This window comes from Harmonia axyridis, chromosome 1 (genome assembly GCF_914767665.1).
Source record: "Harmonia axyridis chromosome 1, icHarAxyr1.1, whole genome shotgun sequence".
Classification (NCBI taxonomy): Eukaryota; Metazoa; Arthropoda; class Insecta; order Coleoptera; family Coccinellidae; genus Harmonia; species Harmonia axyridis.
The window spans coordinates 36,206,295-36,223,537 of record NC_059501.1 but is presented as its reverse complement, the minus strand read 5'-3'; the positions used below and the strand labels follow the sequence as shown (position 1 = coordinate 36,223,537).

At 35.2% G+C, this 17,243-nt stretch overlaps 2 protein-coding genes across 2 annotated transcripts in view; both read right to left on the bottom strand.

Moving 5' to 3' along the window:
• The window catches only part of LOC123670803 (ice-structuring glycoprotein-like), a 41,022-nt gene that overhangs the window by 17,875 nt on the left and 5,904 nt on the right, over nt 1–17,243 (bottom strand). The window contains exons 3-4 of the mRNA XM_045604358.1: nt 14,813–15,515; nt 11,227–11,274 (exon numbers count right to left, since the gene is read on the bottom strand). Coding sequence (XP_045460314.1) covers nt 11,227–11,274; nt 14,813–15,515 — 751 coding nt within the window. The remainder of the gene's footprint in view (nt 1–11,226; nt 11,275–14,812; nt 15,516–17,243) is intronic.
• On the bottom strand, nt 4,905–5,968 carry LOC123670800 (cuticle protein 16.5-like). Its single transcript, XM_045604355.1, has 2 exons — nt 5,826–5,968; nt 4,905–5,745 (listed from the first exon to the last, which is right to left on the bottom strand). Exons 1-2 carry the CDS (start codon nt 5,835–5,837, stop codon nt 4,999–5,001), a joined length of 759 nt encoding a protein of 252 aa, XP_045460311.1. The 5' UTR covers nt 5,838–5,968; the 3' UTR covers nt 4,905–4,998.

Genomic DNA, 17,243 nt, shown 5'->3' with positions numbered 1-17,243 from the left:
AAATTGGCAGTGGTCTGATGATGAAATCCGACGGTACCCTCCCTCTTGAATGGCGAAGACCTTTCACCGTCAGTTTGTCTGCCGAATTAAATACTTGAACTTGACCTCAAGTATCGATTGATTGAACTCATTCAATTGAAGTTATTTAATATGAGATAATCGCAAATAAATAATTCTCCATTTTCATTATGATGGGATGATTCTTCAAATTTGATTCAATGAATATTATCACTATTCGTTCATTTCTTCCAGGTGACGCATCAAATAAAACGGTTAAAATAATTATGTCTAGTGCAGGGCATGTAATGGTGTAAATTAAAATTCATGAAGTCAATCTTTCCTAGTAGATATTTTGCTTTCACGATTTATCAATAGTCTCAAACAAAGAGAATATTAGGGGTATATAATCGGATTTTATACAAGTTATTCTCAGATATTTCAATGTATCTGGAAAGCTCTATAAGCACTGACCTAAAATTTATTTTCATTCTTTCTGTGAATAACGATAATAAACTGAAAATAATTGCTAAAAAGAACCATGTCATTCACTTACTACATTTATTATTGCCTTATTCGTTATATCCCTTAATGCATGATGTTTATATTTCATAAGTATTTCTTGATATCTCAAAGATATACAGGATGTCCCAAAGAGACCTCGTCGAATGAAAACAAAATGTAGATAAGAATGTGCTCTACCTAATGTGAAAAAATCTTTTTTATGAAAGACTCACAGTTTTCGATATATTTGATGTTTTATGAAAATGTTGAATTTTTCACTACTCCTTTAAAACTGTTGGCAAGATGTCCCTTTGAAGTGGATACCGAGATCCGCCAAATACCGGGATTCATTTGAAAGTATTATTAGGCAAAGAATTCACTGGCCTCAAAGGAATTTCTGGAAACTTGGACAAACTTTGTATAATCGAAAAATTCAGGCTTCCTCCAAGTGACTTTGTATATACTATACAATGAAATACTTTTCGAATCAGTTTTTCACCGTAAATATTTTGAATGATTTTTTCAATTTATGCATTTAAAAAAAGCACAAAATATTATACATGGATTCTGAAAAAAATATTTAAAATTCACGTTTTGAAGAAAGTGTTTTTTGTACCGAGTTCGATCTGAGTTGGTTTAAAAAAAAGCACTAGACCTTTTAGTTTAAAAGTTGCCTATTCTGTGAGGATTTTGAAAAAGTAAAAAAAGATATTCAAATGTTCATCGAAAATGGAACATTTTTGTGAAAATATAATTTCGTCAGTTTCTCCAAAAAAATTTTTCTTTGCACATTCCGCTGTAACTCATTGAATGATTCTATTGAAAAAATATTAGGTACTTCCTAAATTACTTATAAAGTGAAATTATTCATTTATTTCAATGATATGTGTGCACAGGAGCTTCAATATTCAAAAGTCTATTGTAATATCACTTTATAAAAATCATAACAATGAACAATGTGGTGAGAAAGATAATTCACACTTATCATTAGAGTAAATGTTCAAAATGACCACTCTCTTAGCGAATACATGTCCTGCATCGATTGAGAAATGATCTCAATGATGATACAAATTTCTTTTCGCTATTTTGGCTGCGGGAATACGAATAGGACCCCTTAGTTACGCTTCATCTCGTATAGAATTGGAAAAAAAGTCATATTTAAAACAACCACAATAAAAAAATCCAGCGATTCAAGTTCTGGCGAACAGGGAGGCCACAAAATTTCACCGCCCCTCCCGATCCATCGGTGAGGATATGTTTGGTTCAAAAATTCCCTAACATGACGATTGTAGTCAGTGTGCTGGGCACGCGTCGCAGTAACTAATATCACCTCAATAAATGAATTGGCGCCTAATTAATATTTTATTAATGAATTGATTATTTTCTGAAGGGTGTGCAAAATAAAAGATTATATAGAAAAGGTGAGAAAATCAGTTTTTCTCAGAAATGTTCCATATTCGATAAACATTTGAATATCTTCTTTTCTGAATAAGGAATTTATTCAGGAATCATCAGTTTGATATTCGTCCATGATATATAATGTAATATAAAAACTTTTCAGGAATGTGGACAATGCTCTATTTTATTCTCACAATTTAACTTTTGCCAACGTTTCGGAGGCGATTTCCTCCTTCTTCAGGGCTAAAAAACAAAAGGACATTTAACAAACAATAACAAGGACAGCTTCTGAAACTAACCTCAAGAATATCAAGTGTTCGAGAAAACAGCAATTAAGCAATATTTCATAAATTATTTGTTGGATTAAATAATAACAGTTTTTGGTTTTATAAGATCTTTTTGAAAGATCATATAAAACAACACAAATATGATACAAGAATTTAAACAACTAGGAAAAGACTGCCCTAACTTATCATGTGTTCAGTGATGGTCATAATTTCAACTTTGAAGATGTGGAAATACAAGATGTGGAGAACAATGGTTACAAGAGAAATATAAGTGAGATGATTTCCATCAGGAGAAACCGCACTGTAAACTTTAGAGAAGATGTAAACAACCTCAGCTATTTTTATGATATCTTGTTGGACGTTACGTGATACACAACAAAGAAATACACGTAGAATATAATTTAACAAAAAGAAAAAGACCTATGTATGGTTGTAACACTTGACATTTAAAATTTCATGTTTGTCTATGTTTTTGTGTTTGACATTTCTGTTTAGATTCTGGTGACTTTATACCTGTTATTATTTAATCCAACAAATAATTTATGAAATATTGCTTAATTGCTGTTTTCTCGAACACTTGATATTCTTGAGGTAAGTTTCAGAAGCTGTCCTTGTTATTGTTTGTTAAATGTACTTTTGTTTTTAAGCCCTGAAGAAGGAGGAAATCGCCTCCAAAACGTTGGCAAAAGTTAAATTGTGAGAATAAAATGAAGCATTGTCCACATTCCTGAAAAGTTTTCATATTACATTATTCCGGAATTTCATTATTTATTTTTTACCTTTTCGAAATCATCACAGAATAGCAATCATTCAACAATATTCACGGAAAAAAACTGGTTCAAAAAGTATTTAACTGTAGTTATAGCCTGAGAGGGGTGAAAAAAGTGAAAAAATTCAGCATTTTCATGAAACATCAAAAAACTGTAAGGCTTTTTGACTTTCATATGAACGATTTTTTTCATATTAAGTAGAGCACATTCTGATCTACATTCCGTTTTCGTTTGACGTGGTCTTTTTGGGAAACCCTGTATAGATATAAGATATATTTCTCTTCCATTTTGATTACTTTTATATAATTTATACCCAGATCAATACGTTGTCACGCGTATAATATAGATTTATTTCAACAATATTATTGTCACCATTTCAATGTAACAAAATGTAACAATTTAAATGTGTCAGAATTATTTCAAATATCGAAATTAAAATTAGTCTGGTCTTAAATAATTGATTTCGCCAACGAATTGAATATTTGAGATCAAAATCAATTCTGTCCTTCGTGTAGTGTAGACGATATCTCTCAAATGGAATTTGATAAAGTGTAAGTTCAAGTTAGGTGCAGTATCCGAATATCTCGATTTGGTTAATGGACAGAAACTGTTCTATGGTTCCGCAGTCATACCCTATTAAGTTTTGTTCTTTCAGTCATTGAATGATTGAGCATCGGAATGGAATCTAGATCATTTTTATTAGAAAAATAAATAATATTCGATATATCCCTACAGTGGCGTACCCAAGGGAGTATAAGGGATATATAATCCCCCCCCTCCAAGGGGAATTCCATTATAAGTCAAAACGCTCTATAATTTAATCGTGCAAAAATTGAATCTTGAATCAACAAATTGATCAACCAGCGGTTCTATCGATGGGCTCGATCTGATCTGACTATCGTCGTCATTATTTACATTCGGACTATAAACGCCAACTTGATGATAAATAATTGCGTTAAAATTAATGAGATCTTGAAGTAAAAGTCCCAAACTACTCGAATTGTTCGGCGGCACCCCTGATAGCAATTTCCCTAATTTTTCAGGACCATAAAATAAATAAATAATATCATATTGAATATAATTATCCCTTTGTCGCGAATAATCTCTTTCTCAGCACTTTGGATTTCGTTACTTACTGCGTTAACATTTTTTCTCACAATGATAGGTCAGTAGCCTGAGTATATTCTGTTGATTAGTTTGAGTTGGATGACGTGAAATTTTTCTATTTTATTCTCTATTATATTCCGTTTTTAACTCTAAATGTGTGTTGCTGTTGCATGATCTCAAAACTAATCAAAATCTTATTATGATAAGGCAAACTTCTTTAGAAGTCTTCGAAAGATTGATGAAGGCATGATCCCTAGCAAACATCAATCGTCATTTCATATAATACTTGTTTTTTTTTTTGGGAACTATTTATCATTTAAATTCTCATCAACATCTATAAGTGAGTTACGAAGATTTATTTCTTCCCTGGAATAAATATTAATTTAATTCGTTGTATAAATATCTATAATTATATGCCCTTTTGTATTCACTGAAAATTATACTGAAAAAGTAACACATAACATTCAGAAAACGGAATTATATGTTTTGTATATGGTAAGTGTAAAAGTTCGAGAAAATATAAATCCTTATTTGAAAAAGCGCGCAAAAGCTCCTGCCTTTACTTTAGTACTTTTTCTCATTTCGAAGATAGTAATTGGAACCCATTATATTTGTTATTTCGAATGTTCCACATATAACTGAATAAAGTGTTCCCATGGAAATAAAAATGCATAATTTCATATAATTTGTCGCTCATTTGATAAGAGGCAACATTTTCTGAAGAGAATTGAATGCACGATACTTTTGACTTTGAAAACAAATAATTAATTTTATCGAATGGTATAACTATATGCAAAAACTTTTCATATATTGATGAATATCTGAAATTATTAGAAAAAAGTGAATATAAGAACATTTATTCAAGAATCACTCGAACATTTTTGCCCATAATAAATACAGTTCTATTTACATAACAATCAGTCAAAATATAACACTTAGTGATGGTAAAGAGCTGGGGCAGCAGCGTAGGAGATAGCTGGTGCAGCTGCATAAGCTACTTTGGCAACTGGGGCAGCATAGGAGATAGCTGGTGCAGCGTATTTGGCTACAACTGGTACGGCGGTTTTGACAGCTACGGTTGCTGGTTCTTTGTGGACAACAGCGTTGAAACCATTGTGGGCATCAGCGGTGTATTCTACGGTACGTTTGGTTCCATCGGATTCGATGAGGGAGTAACTTCCTTGGACAACATCACCGTGGCGAGATTCTTGTTGGGATTTGCTGTCTCCGGTGTGGGGGTCGTTGACGGAGTATCCAAAATCGTAGTTAGCTGGTGCTTCTTGTTCGGCAACAATAGTTTTGGCAACTGGGGTAGCGTAGGCAAGAGGAGCAGCGTATTTGGTGATAGCTGGGGCGGCAGCGTAAGCTACTGGGGCGGCGGCATAAGTATGGGCAACTGGAGCTGAGTAGGTTTGGACAGATGGAGCATAAGAGTAGGTGTGAGCAATTGGTGCAGAGTAGGTGGCTACTTTGGCAATAGCTGGGCTTGCGTAGTGGGCAACTGGTGCTGAGACACTAGAGTAAGATACAGCTGGAGCTGCGTAAGATGCGACTTGAGCTACAGCTGGTGCAGCGTAGTGCGCAACTGGAGCTGAGATGCTAGAGTAGGAAACAGCTGGAGCTGTGGCATATCCCAAGTTGCCAGCACGGGCAACAGCCAAAAGGGTGGCGAAAGTTACGAACTAGAATAGAAATGGTATCATTAAGAAACTCGTTGTTTATTTATCTAGTTAGCTAGATGATAGATAGATGAGCTACTTACTTTGAATGCCATGATTGAACGAACCAAATGGAATAAATCTGGACCTCTCCTCTCGAAGTATATATACCGAAATTTGGCGTGGTCCAATGCTGGAATTCGGTGATACCCGCCACCTTTCACCAATAGTCTATCTCATTACATACAGTTGAACTTGACCTGGTGAATATATCGAAATTTTAATGATTGAGGTATGTTCTGTGTATTGCCAGGAATGGTTTTATTGAAATGCTTTGTTGAATTTGCAGCTTGCTTCTATGTGAGTTTGATATTCTTCGCATTCTTGATTAAATAATCAAGAAATGTAAATACTTTCAAATAAAAAAAAAATTGTTTCGTTTGATAAACAGGGTGTAACATGAGTGACTGGCCATAGCCTAGTGGTGAATGCAGGTCATCCGGGCCTTCCAGAAAAGAAGCTTGTTTCACATATTTAGACTGTAAGTTTCGGAGATACGGGGTGATTCATGAAAATTGGAATATATTTTTGATCTCTACTGAAAAAAATAACTAGATTCATTCTGTGACCTGAAGGAGTTCAGAAATTCAAAAGAAAAATGCTTCGAAGCAACTTAGTGTATCACTCACTAAGATTTATGATATAAAATAATACATAATGAATGAGATTCTACGATTAAGTGTCGATTAAACTACAATTCCAAGAACATGATGGTTGCTGTTAGAATGTAATGAATATTTTGACTCGGTTTTCTAGTTTCTCGACCCCGTATCAAACAAGGGCTTTTCTACCTAATTTGATGGCTATGGTCTAGTTAATTTTTTAAGCTCTCTCTTCGATCCAAACATAAGATTCGACTAACTGATGACAAATCTGTCACCAAATTCGATTCTGTTAGTACTACCTTATTTACAATAATTTTCGAACGGAAGGTCCTACAATTCTAAAATTTCCAGGTTCGAATCTCAAATGCAGCAGTGAAGTGCCTTAATAATAGACAAAATGCGTCTAGGAGTTCTGTAAATATGACCGTTCAAAGTTTCATTTTTTTTTCATTAATTTCAAAACTACAAATTCGATCGAGATAAAATGTCGCATTTAGATGTAGAATGCCAATTTCAATTTTAAGCATCTTTTACAATTTCGAGTGTATCGCATACCCAATCATAGTTTAGATTTTGGGCAATGATAAAAATAACAATTTCAAGCTCCCTGCAAAATTTCAAGATGATGACATCATCAAAAGCATAGGAAATTCAAGTAAAAAATAAAAAAAACTTATATTTCTGTGTCAGCAGATTGGACCACTTGAAATTTGGCATCTACAGTGTGGTCCAGGTTTTAGTTCAATAACTCTGGCGTCGGTAGGAACAAATTTTTCATGAAAAAAAGTTCATATAAACCTCCTCCTCAGTCCTTTCTCCTACGTAAGGAGATGGTGACGTAATGACGTTTGTTCGACTGTGATCGACCATTCGTCTCTATTCTGGCATATTCATATAAACATATATCCCAAAAAGCTATGTTTTCGAGATACAAGTTTGACAAAAAAAATACAGTTTTTATTTATAACTGAGGTGACCAGACGTCCCGTTTTGAACGGGACTGTCCTCACTCACTCAATCTCTTGGTTACGCCACTGATTTGTTTCAAATAAACCGCTGTCTTATTTTGAATCAAAAAATTAATGGACACCTTATTTATAACTCTAGTAGTATTACATTCATTGTTTAAATCCTCAGGTAATGAAGTCTAGATAATGTAATGTTTCGAATTAGATGAATTCCTCCAGCCAAAATTATTCAGTGGTGTAGATATAGGGGTGCGATGATCCTTATCCTAATGAAAATCTATGCCACTATATTTTCTTCAAAAAAAAAAAAATTTCTTAAATTAACAGAGTTTTACTAAAGAAAAGGATTCATGCTTTTTCTTCATATAGAATGTACCGTTTTCGAGATAGTCGAGTTCAAAATGCAAACACTATACACAAAAATGAATTATTCAAATTTCCCCATAGATAGCCATGGATAGTTAGATAGACATAATTTCGACATTTCCATATTAATATGAATTGATTGCCATCTGAAAGCGTTATGAAAAACTACGCTAATTTTGTATTTTCATTTATCACTGTAGGGAAAATTTGAAAAACTTATATTTGTAGATTTTTGTGGATAGTGTTTGGTTATCTCGTGAAACTCTGTTGATGTCAGAAATGGCAAAAAAAAAACAATGACATAGTAATAGTAATAGTAATAATGTTTATTTCATGATTAGTCTACATTCAAAACAAAATACAGTCATTTTACAATGTAAGAAAATACCGAAAGCAAAAAAAGAAAATCGTGACATGAAACAAACAGAAATCAAATTTTCTCGAAGGTGAGCTCCCGGAGGATTAAACCTTGTGTAAGAATTAAAAAAAAAAAGTACAAGTTTAAAAGTCTTGACGTAATTTCCACGAATTCTCAACAGACGGCAGATTAAAGGTGCAACACGAGTAGACTGACGACTCCAGGACTACTGATTCGGTATGTTATAGGTGTTCTTTATGTCGATTATACTGGCTATGAAGTGTCTTGACTGACTCAGGATCCAACTTTTTATTTTCTTCTTAAATGCAGTCATTATACTAGGAATCTTCAAAACTTGAGGGATACCATTATAAACTCGAGGCGCAAGAAACAGGTGTGATCTCTGACCCTTCGTCCCACATGAGGTCGGCAATAATATGAGCTGTCCTCTATTTCTGGTGTCATGACCATGCTCATTGAAACTTGCAGACATAATGTTCTTCCTCTGGTGAATCGCAAGCGCCAGGAAAAACAACTGCCTCATATCCATTACAGCGGCAATCCTGAAGAGCTCGTCAGTTGGGAATCGATAGGGCTTGTTCAATATGATTTTCAAAATCCACTTTTGTGTTATTTCGAGCTTGTTTAAATGAGTTTTAACAATTCCTCCCCAGCCCAGCAAACCATAAGTCAAATGAGGCTGCACCAACACCAGATATAATGTTCTCAACAATTGGGCATCGCAAAACCTTCTGAGATTTTTAAATTTCTGTATCAGAGTTCTCAATTTCTGGACTATTTTGTTAATTTGTTGTTTCCATCTAAGATGTTTGTCCAACACAACACCCAGGTATTTTACCGTGTCCGCTGAGTGTATCATGCAGTGATCGTCAACCACCAGTGATGTAAAAGTGGGGCAAAATGCGACAGAGTTGCTGAAAAGAACGAAAACAGTTTTTTCTATATTCAGAGTCAAAATTTTAGATCGTAGGTATTTTGATATTAAGTTGAAGTCACTTTCCGCAAACATTTTCAATTCTTGCCATGTCTCCGCCTCCAGAAACATTGCGGTATCGTCCGCAAAAGAAATTATTCTTGACCTTGTCTCAAGTCCAAATAAGGAGTTCGTGTACAATAGAAACAGAATTGGGCCGAGAATGGTACCTTGGGGTACTCCAACAGTGACGGCAGTGAATGAACTCAACGAATCCTCAATCTGAACGCATTGACTTCTCCCGGTTCAATAGGTAAAAGATCATCGCATCCGTGTGTCTACGCCACTGAATAATTTTGGCACCTAATTTGAAACACCATATTATTTAGACTGCAATACCTAAAAATTAAGACAATGAATATAATAATACTAGAGTTATTAGTGAAAAACTGATTTTTTTTTTCAAATTTCAACACCCTGTATCTCGAAAACGAAGCATGTTAGGATATATGTTCATATGCAGTTTTTTTATGAAAAGAGTTGTTATATCACTTTCGGACGACAAATTTATCGAACTAAAATCTGGACTGTAAATGTTTAAAAAAAACAATATCAAGCATCAAGATTTAGGATTAGACCGGATTGTAGTATCTCATATTTGGGCGAATTTGATGGACAGTTTCTTCATCCTGTATCCAATAATTCCAATAAGAGGTTTAAGTAAAGGATATCCTCATAAATTTGTTTTTGAGAAAATTGAGGAACATAGTGTTTTATTAGATGTTACATTGATAATATAATATTCTCAGTTCGGGCTTGCAGTACTGATTATTAAAAATGATTCAATATTGGTCATTGTCCTAGACTCAATACTTTCAAAAAAATCTATTAAATCCTTGAAGAAATATACCGGTTGTAAGTTTTTTTATGGAATGCATGATACATCTCATTAACGAATACTTAGGACATGTGTAAGCAATGATTCAAATTGCCTTGCATTCGCAATGAAAGCATGTTTACTCTGGAAATCTGTACCGTCATGTAAAAAAGACGATTTGCATTCAAATTGGTCAATTTCGGATTTCAGTTGCGAGATTCGAATCTGGGTTCATTCATTTCGAAATCTGAATTAGGAATTCAAAAAGTCATAAAACAAAAGATCAATATTGGGACTTAGATGTGAAAATAGTTATTTATAATACAAGTGCAGAAGGCATTGATATTCTTCCACGAGTTCAAAATTCAAAAACGAGCCACGAAGTGGCGAGTTTTGGAATGAACGAGTGGAAGAATGAGCCTTCTGTACGAGTATTATACATTATTTTCTCTAATTCATTGCATTTTCATTGAAATTAATGAAATATTTCCATAAATATATTTAAGTGATTTTTGCATTGGAAAATGTTGGTTGGCAGAACTGATTTCTTTAAGGCAAATTGATGAATTGACAGATAAAGCCGTGGCGGAAAGTTCGGAGTACCAACATAGAATAATAAAATATAACCATGAAAACTGTGCGTTTCTGATATATTCTCGCACGATTTTGTTCTACAAGATGTGGAAGAATGAACGGAATAACCACAGAATTAGAGAAATTATATTCAGTAGCATCCTGACGATATATAAGTTCGATTAGATCATTTTATATGCTGGCCAGTTTCTGAAGAATGATTTTATTTATTGATTACTTCAATTTTATCCTTTTATGAATTTTTATGAATAAATGGGATCAGCAATCAATTTTTGTACTTAATTCCATGGAAATACGTAAACTCCTAGTTATGAGAAAAGCTGTAAACGGTTAACGAAGGATAGACTGTTTTTTATTCTTCGATTTAACAGTTTACGTTTTGGAAAACATACCTTATTGATACGCCCTAAATTACGATCCATAAATTAAGAAGGCAAAAAATCAAGGAATAGAATTTGAAAAATTCATATTAACATAAATTGACTCAGCTAAATTATGACTCAACGTTGCGCTGAATACGATATTTTAACTGCGTCAAATAACACTATAATTGTATATTTTTTTAACAAAATATATCGAATTTTATTCATGGCATATCTTTCTTAAATAAATACAGTACTCTTTTTACACAAAATTGTTTGAAATTACTCAGTGGTGGTAAAGAGCTGGGGCAGCAGCGTAGGAGATGGCTGGTGCAGCAGCATAAGCTACTTTGGCAACTGGGGCAGCGTAGGAGTAAGCTGGTGCAGCATAAGACACTTTGGCAACTGGAGCAGCGTAGGAGATAGCTGGTGCGGCATATTTGGCTACTACTGGTACGGCGGCTTTGACAGCTACGGCTGCTGGTTCTTTGTGTACAACAGCGTTGAAACCATTGTGGGCATCAGCGGTGTATTCTACGGTACGTTTGGTTCCATCGGATTCGATGAGAGAGTAACTTCCTTGGACAACATCACCGTGACGAGATTCTTGTTGGGATTTGCTGTCTCCGGTGTGGGGGTCGTTAACGGAGTATCCAAAATCGTAGTTGGCTGGTGCTTCTGGTTCGGCAACAATAGTTTTGGCAATTGGGGTGGCGTAGGCAAGAGGAGCAGCGTATTTGGTGATAGCTGGGGAGGCAGCGTAAGCTACTGGGGCGGCGGCATAAGTATGGGCAACTGGAGCAGAGTAGGTTTGGACAGATGGAGCATAAGAGTAGGTGTGGGCGACTGGAGCAGAGTAGGTGGCTACTTTAGCAACAGCTGGAGCAGCATAGTGAGCTACTGGTGATGAGATGCTGGAGTAGGAAACAGCTGGAGCTGCGTAAGATGCAACTTGAGCTACAGCTGGTCCAGCGTAGTGAGCAACTGGAGCTGAGATGCTGGAGTAGGAAACAGCTGGAGCAGCGGCATATCCCAAGTTGCCAGCACGGGCAACAGCCACAAGAGCAGCAAAAGTCACGAACTGAAATAGAAATGTTATCAATAAGAAAGTCATCCTTTATTTCTCAACATATTGTATGAGTTACTTACTTTGAATGCCATGATTGAAATGAACCAAATGGAATAAATTTGACTCCCCGTTTTCGAAGTATTTATACCACAAATTGGCGTGGCCCAATGTTGCAATTCGGCGATACCCGCCACCTTTCACCAATAGTCTCACTATATACAGATGAACTTGACCTAGTGGATATAGCGAAATTTTAATACTGAGATATATTGTAGGAATAGTTCAATTGAAATGCACTCTATCAATTATTTGTAATTTTTATATCACGCGTATTCACGACCATGAAAATATGAATATATATCAATTTCTCCATATATGAGAAATGCTGACTCGAAGTAAACCTAACGGATGATCGAATCTCCTGCTGTTTTGTGAATCAAGAATGCTTTTTACAATGAAAATCTAGTTTGCTTCATTCAATTATTCCGTTTTACCTAACTTTTTTTTCGTTGAACACAACGGATAGTCAAATTATTAAATTATTTCAATATAACAATTTCACATTCTTCGTACATTTCTCTACTGAATCAAAGATATTCTCAACTGCAACACTTTGCGGCGACAGGAGGAAGCTAAAAAATTCATTAGAAAAATTCTTCTAACCAACTTAGTCCATCCCTGAGATTTATGTCTGAGTGAGAGAATAATAATAATGCTTTTGTAGGAATAGGTGTCGGAAAATGGAAAGCCTGCAAACTTGCTTAGTCAGCTGCTCTAACCAAGAACCTGACGTTTCCTCGTTCTCTCAACTGAACAATAAGGTCCTTCTCACTGATGACGAATCGGTCCTCAAATTCAATTCTATCCATTCGGCCTCATACACTTTCGATAACTTTCAAACAGAAAGATGTATAATTTGCAAGGTATTTTTGAATCTCCAATGCCGCGGTTGAGTTAATTAATACGCAAAATCCAAGCTGGGGTTCCGTGAATATGTCCGTTCCAAATTTTTGTTATAGTGATAATTTCAGAACAATGTATAAATTTTATTATGATGAAATTTTGCACTTAGAGGTGGAGAATAACAATTTAAAGATAAAAAACGGATTTTGGATTCTTGCATGTGGTTGGAGAAGGCGGTAAATGAAAAAAAAGTTTGAGATTGCTTTACTTAACCTGAAAAGCGGTGCGGATCTCAAAATCGCTGAGGGCAGAGGAGTTCTTAAACGACATTTCACGAGAATGCCGCGATTGCGACGTGGTATAAACCCCTTCCAAGTTAAACATGCTTTTTCCTGCAACTGCTATGAAAAGAAGCCTATTCTTCATAGCTTACTCAATTTCAAAAGTATGTATTGCTCATACTGAAATATTATTTCGCACGGCACTTTGTCCACACCTCGCTTGGTAGACCAATAAAATTGGGCTTCTGAGTCGTTTCTATGTAAACGCAATAAATTAGCACATACTGTCAACGAAGGCCATTTTGATTTGAATCAAGTTCATTACTTGAATTAATGAAATTTGTGCAGTTGTAGGAAAAGTATAGTGTGCAACATGTGGAGAAAGTCCTCTTCTAGCTCGTGTGTTTGCGGCACTCGCCTTTCAGGCTTGTGCCACAAACTTCCAGACTCGCGTGAAAAGTTGGATTTTCCCCACTTGTTGCACAATATACTATTCTCATAACGTCAGTGGGTATCAAGACACTCTCCGTGAAAAAGTTTCATTTACGCTAGTAGGAAAAATATTGTTCCTAACTCATGTGGAAAGTGCTTTTCTGCACTCACAAGCGGTTGTCTTGCGGAAAAGTATCACTTTCCACACTTGTTAGGAAAATAACTATTTCAATAGACTGACGCAAAAACTATGAGATAGTCATGGAATATTCAAAGCGAAATATGTCAACATTTTTATATTCATATGATGAAAGAAAAATGTTCATTCAACATTAGCACTAATTTTGAGGTAAGTGATGAAAAGCTTGACTGTGGTGAGTTTTTCGGCGGATACTGAAGGTTGAACTCTACGTGTGAATTACAATGTTTTTATCCAACATGGATGATAATCACGAAATATTTATCTGATTGAATTTCATTTGATAAGAATTTAATTTGATGAAATGTTTGAAAAAGTTATTTCGTATGGTTTCAAAAACAACTAATTCGATCGAAATAAAATTTCATTCGTACTTCTAACAATATGTTTCCATATTCCAAGCAAAATTTCAAATCAATCTCATCATCGGAACCAGAGAAAATTCGAGATGAATACCGAAAAATTTTCAAGTGAGCACTGTTTCGAGCTAGTTAAGATTTTTCATGTGGACATTAACTAATCTTTTGAACTTTCATGTAGAATTTTGTCTTGATCGCCACATCATACATCCAAGCCATAATTCAAGCAGAATATAAGAAAAACTTAAAATTGCAATGACAAAGCATACGACCGAGTCGAAATTTTGCGTGTAGATGTATAATGTTGTTAACGTTACCAGAGCCAGATATAATTCCATTTGAATATAAAAAATATATATTATTTTCGAGACAACAGATTTGCTCATCTTGAAATTTTTTATATATGAAATAATTACAGAAGACATAATCATGAATCACATATCGTATCTGCTTTTCTTAGACAATGACAAGCGCTCTAGAGCTCCGCAACCAATGTGTCAATTTTGTTTGACGAATGTCAGATATATTTTTACTATTTAACCATCTCTTTCAAAAGCTGATTGTCTCAAATATTATTGTAATTGAATATTTATCAACAAAACTTGAATATATCAAATTTTATTTATGGCATATCTGAAATAAATACAGTAATCTATTTACACAAAATTGTTTGAAATTACTCAGTGGTGGTAAAGAGCTGGGGCAGCAGCATAGGAGATAGCTGGTGCAGCAGCATAAGCTACTTTGGCAACTGGGGCAGCGTAGGAGATAGCTGGTGCGGCATATTTGGCTACTACTGGTACGGCGGCTTTGACAGCTACGGTAGCTGGTTCTTTGTGTACGACAGCGTTGAAACCATTGTGGGCATCTGCGGTGTATTCTACGGTACGTTTGGTTCCATCAGATTCGATGAGGGAGTAGCTTCCTTGGACAACATCACCGTGGCGAGATTCTTGTTGGGATTTGCTGTCTCCGGTGTGGGGGTCGTTGACGGAGTATCCAAAATCGTAGTTAGCTGGTGCTTCATGTTCGGCAATAATAGTTTTGGTAACTGGGGTAGCGTAGGCAAGAGGAGCAGCGTATTTGGTGATAGCTGGGGCGGCAGCGTAAGCTACTGGGGCGGCGGCATAAGTATGGGCAACTGGAGCTGAGTAGGTTTGGACAGATGGAGCATAAGAGTAGGTGTGGGCTACTGGAGCAGAGTAGGTGGCTACTTTAGCAACAGCTGGAGCAGCATAGTGAGCTACTGGTGATGAGATGCTGGAGTAGGAAACAGCTGGAGCTGCGTAAGATGCAACTTGAGCTACAGCTGGTGCAGCGTAGTGGGCAACTGGTGCTGAGATGCTGGAGTAGGACACAGCTGGAGCAGCGGCATATCCCAAGTTGCCAGCACGGGCAACAGCCACAAGGGCGGCGAAAGTAACAAACTGAAAAGGAAAATTTAATTTTCAGAAACATTTTCCATTGAAATTTCACATTATACTTCCAAAATGTAGGGAAAGTAACTTACTTTGAATGCCATGTTTGAAGCGAACCAGATCGAATGATTTCTGTTCATTATTTACGAGATATATATACCGAAATTTGGCGTGGTCATATAACGAAATTCGGCGATACCCTACCTCCTTTCACTGATAGTCTGTCTGCAAAATTCTTCAATACGCAGAGTTAAACTTGACCTAGTGACTAGATTGAACTCGCACCAAAGATATTCCAAAAGATAAATTGTAATTAATCATTTGATTATTCTTTTTGTGCGCTCGATTTTAGAATCTATCATTTCGGTCTGCAGTCTTTTTTGAATTTGTAGCCAACAAAAGTTTCGAACGATAACTTTGGACTAACTGCTAACAAATCCGTCTCCAAATTCAGTTCTTTCCGTTCGTCACGCACATGATAAACATGCTACCTACCGAACAGATGAACCTATCAGCTTGAAATTTTCATATTAGGTTCGAATATCGCAGTCAAGTTTGTTAATAATGGGCACCATCTGAATTGCGATTCCGTAAAGTAATATGGCAGTTTCTCATTTCGATTTCCTAATAATTTCGGAACTGCAAGTCGATATAGATGAATATTTGTTTTTGAATGTGAGACGACAATTCAACCATCTCTTTCAAATAAAATAATTTAAAAAAATTACCCAATATATTAATGGGAATATTTTTGTTACTACGAAACCGGTCAATTTGAGATTTTGACGTTGATATAATGTGCCAATATCAAGCTCCGTGGACAATTTAAGGGTTTTTATATCATTAGAAATATACGAAACATCAAGAAAAATATCGGAAAAGAAATACCCAATATTTCCTTGACTGTGGATCCGATATTGATATTTTGCAATGTCAACGCAAAATATGAACCTGGTATATAGAATAATCTTCTTGAGATTTGTAGAGAATTTCATGATGATATACCTTAACCATAAATAAAGAATATTCAAGAAGAATTAAAAAAAAATTGTCTATATTTTCATGACCACATAATCGATAGAGTTGAGATTTTGTTTCTTCATACTGAATAAGAATTTCCAAGCTGTGAAATAACTTAATCAGAACTGAAGAAAATATTAAAAACTGCGTGTATACCTACATATACAGGGTGTCCCGGGAGTAACAGTACATGCTCTTACCAGAGGTTAGAGTAGGACTAGGTGAGTACGGATTGCCTTGTTCATTTTTAAAAATACATAAATTCAGCTTCATAATGCGGTATCCTTCAAAGTTGTCACATCTAACATTCTTTTTAATGAATTTTTGAATGTGGACGAAGTTCGAAAATTTTGATTTATTCACATAAACAGGACTAAGATATCTCAGGATTGAACATGAAACGTGAAATTCTTCCTGAAAAATCATTTAGGAGGTCAGGAGTTTCATTAAACTCAATTAGTGATGAAACAACAACAAAATGGAAAACATCGAATTTCAGTAATGAGCCATAAAAATACAAAAAAAAACGAATGCATTCCTTATATTGTTATTCAAGAAATGTTATTTGCAGAGTTGTTCGAATTGAAAATCATTTGCTTATTTCTTAATTAACAGTTAATTATTTTATTCGTCTAGTCAACTAGTCTCTTGACTGGATGTGTTCAGCATAAGCCTTATCCTTCAATTCTCCCCATAAAAATAATCAAGTTGGTTAAG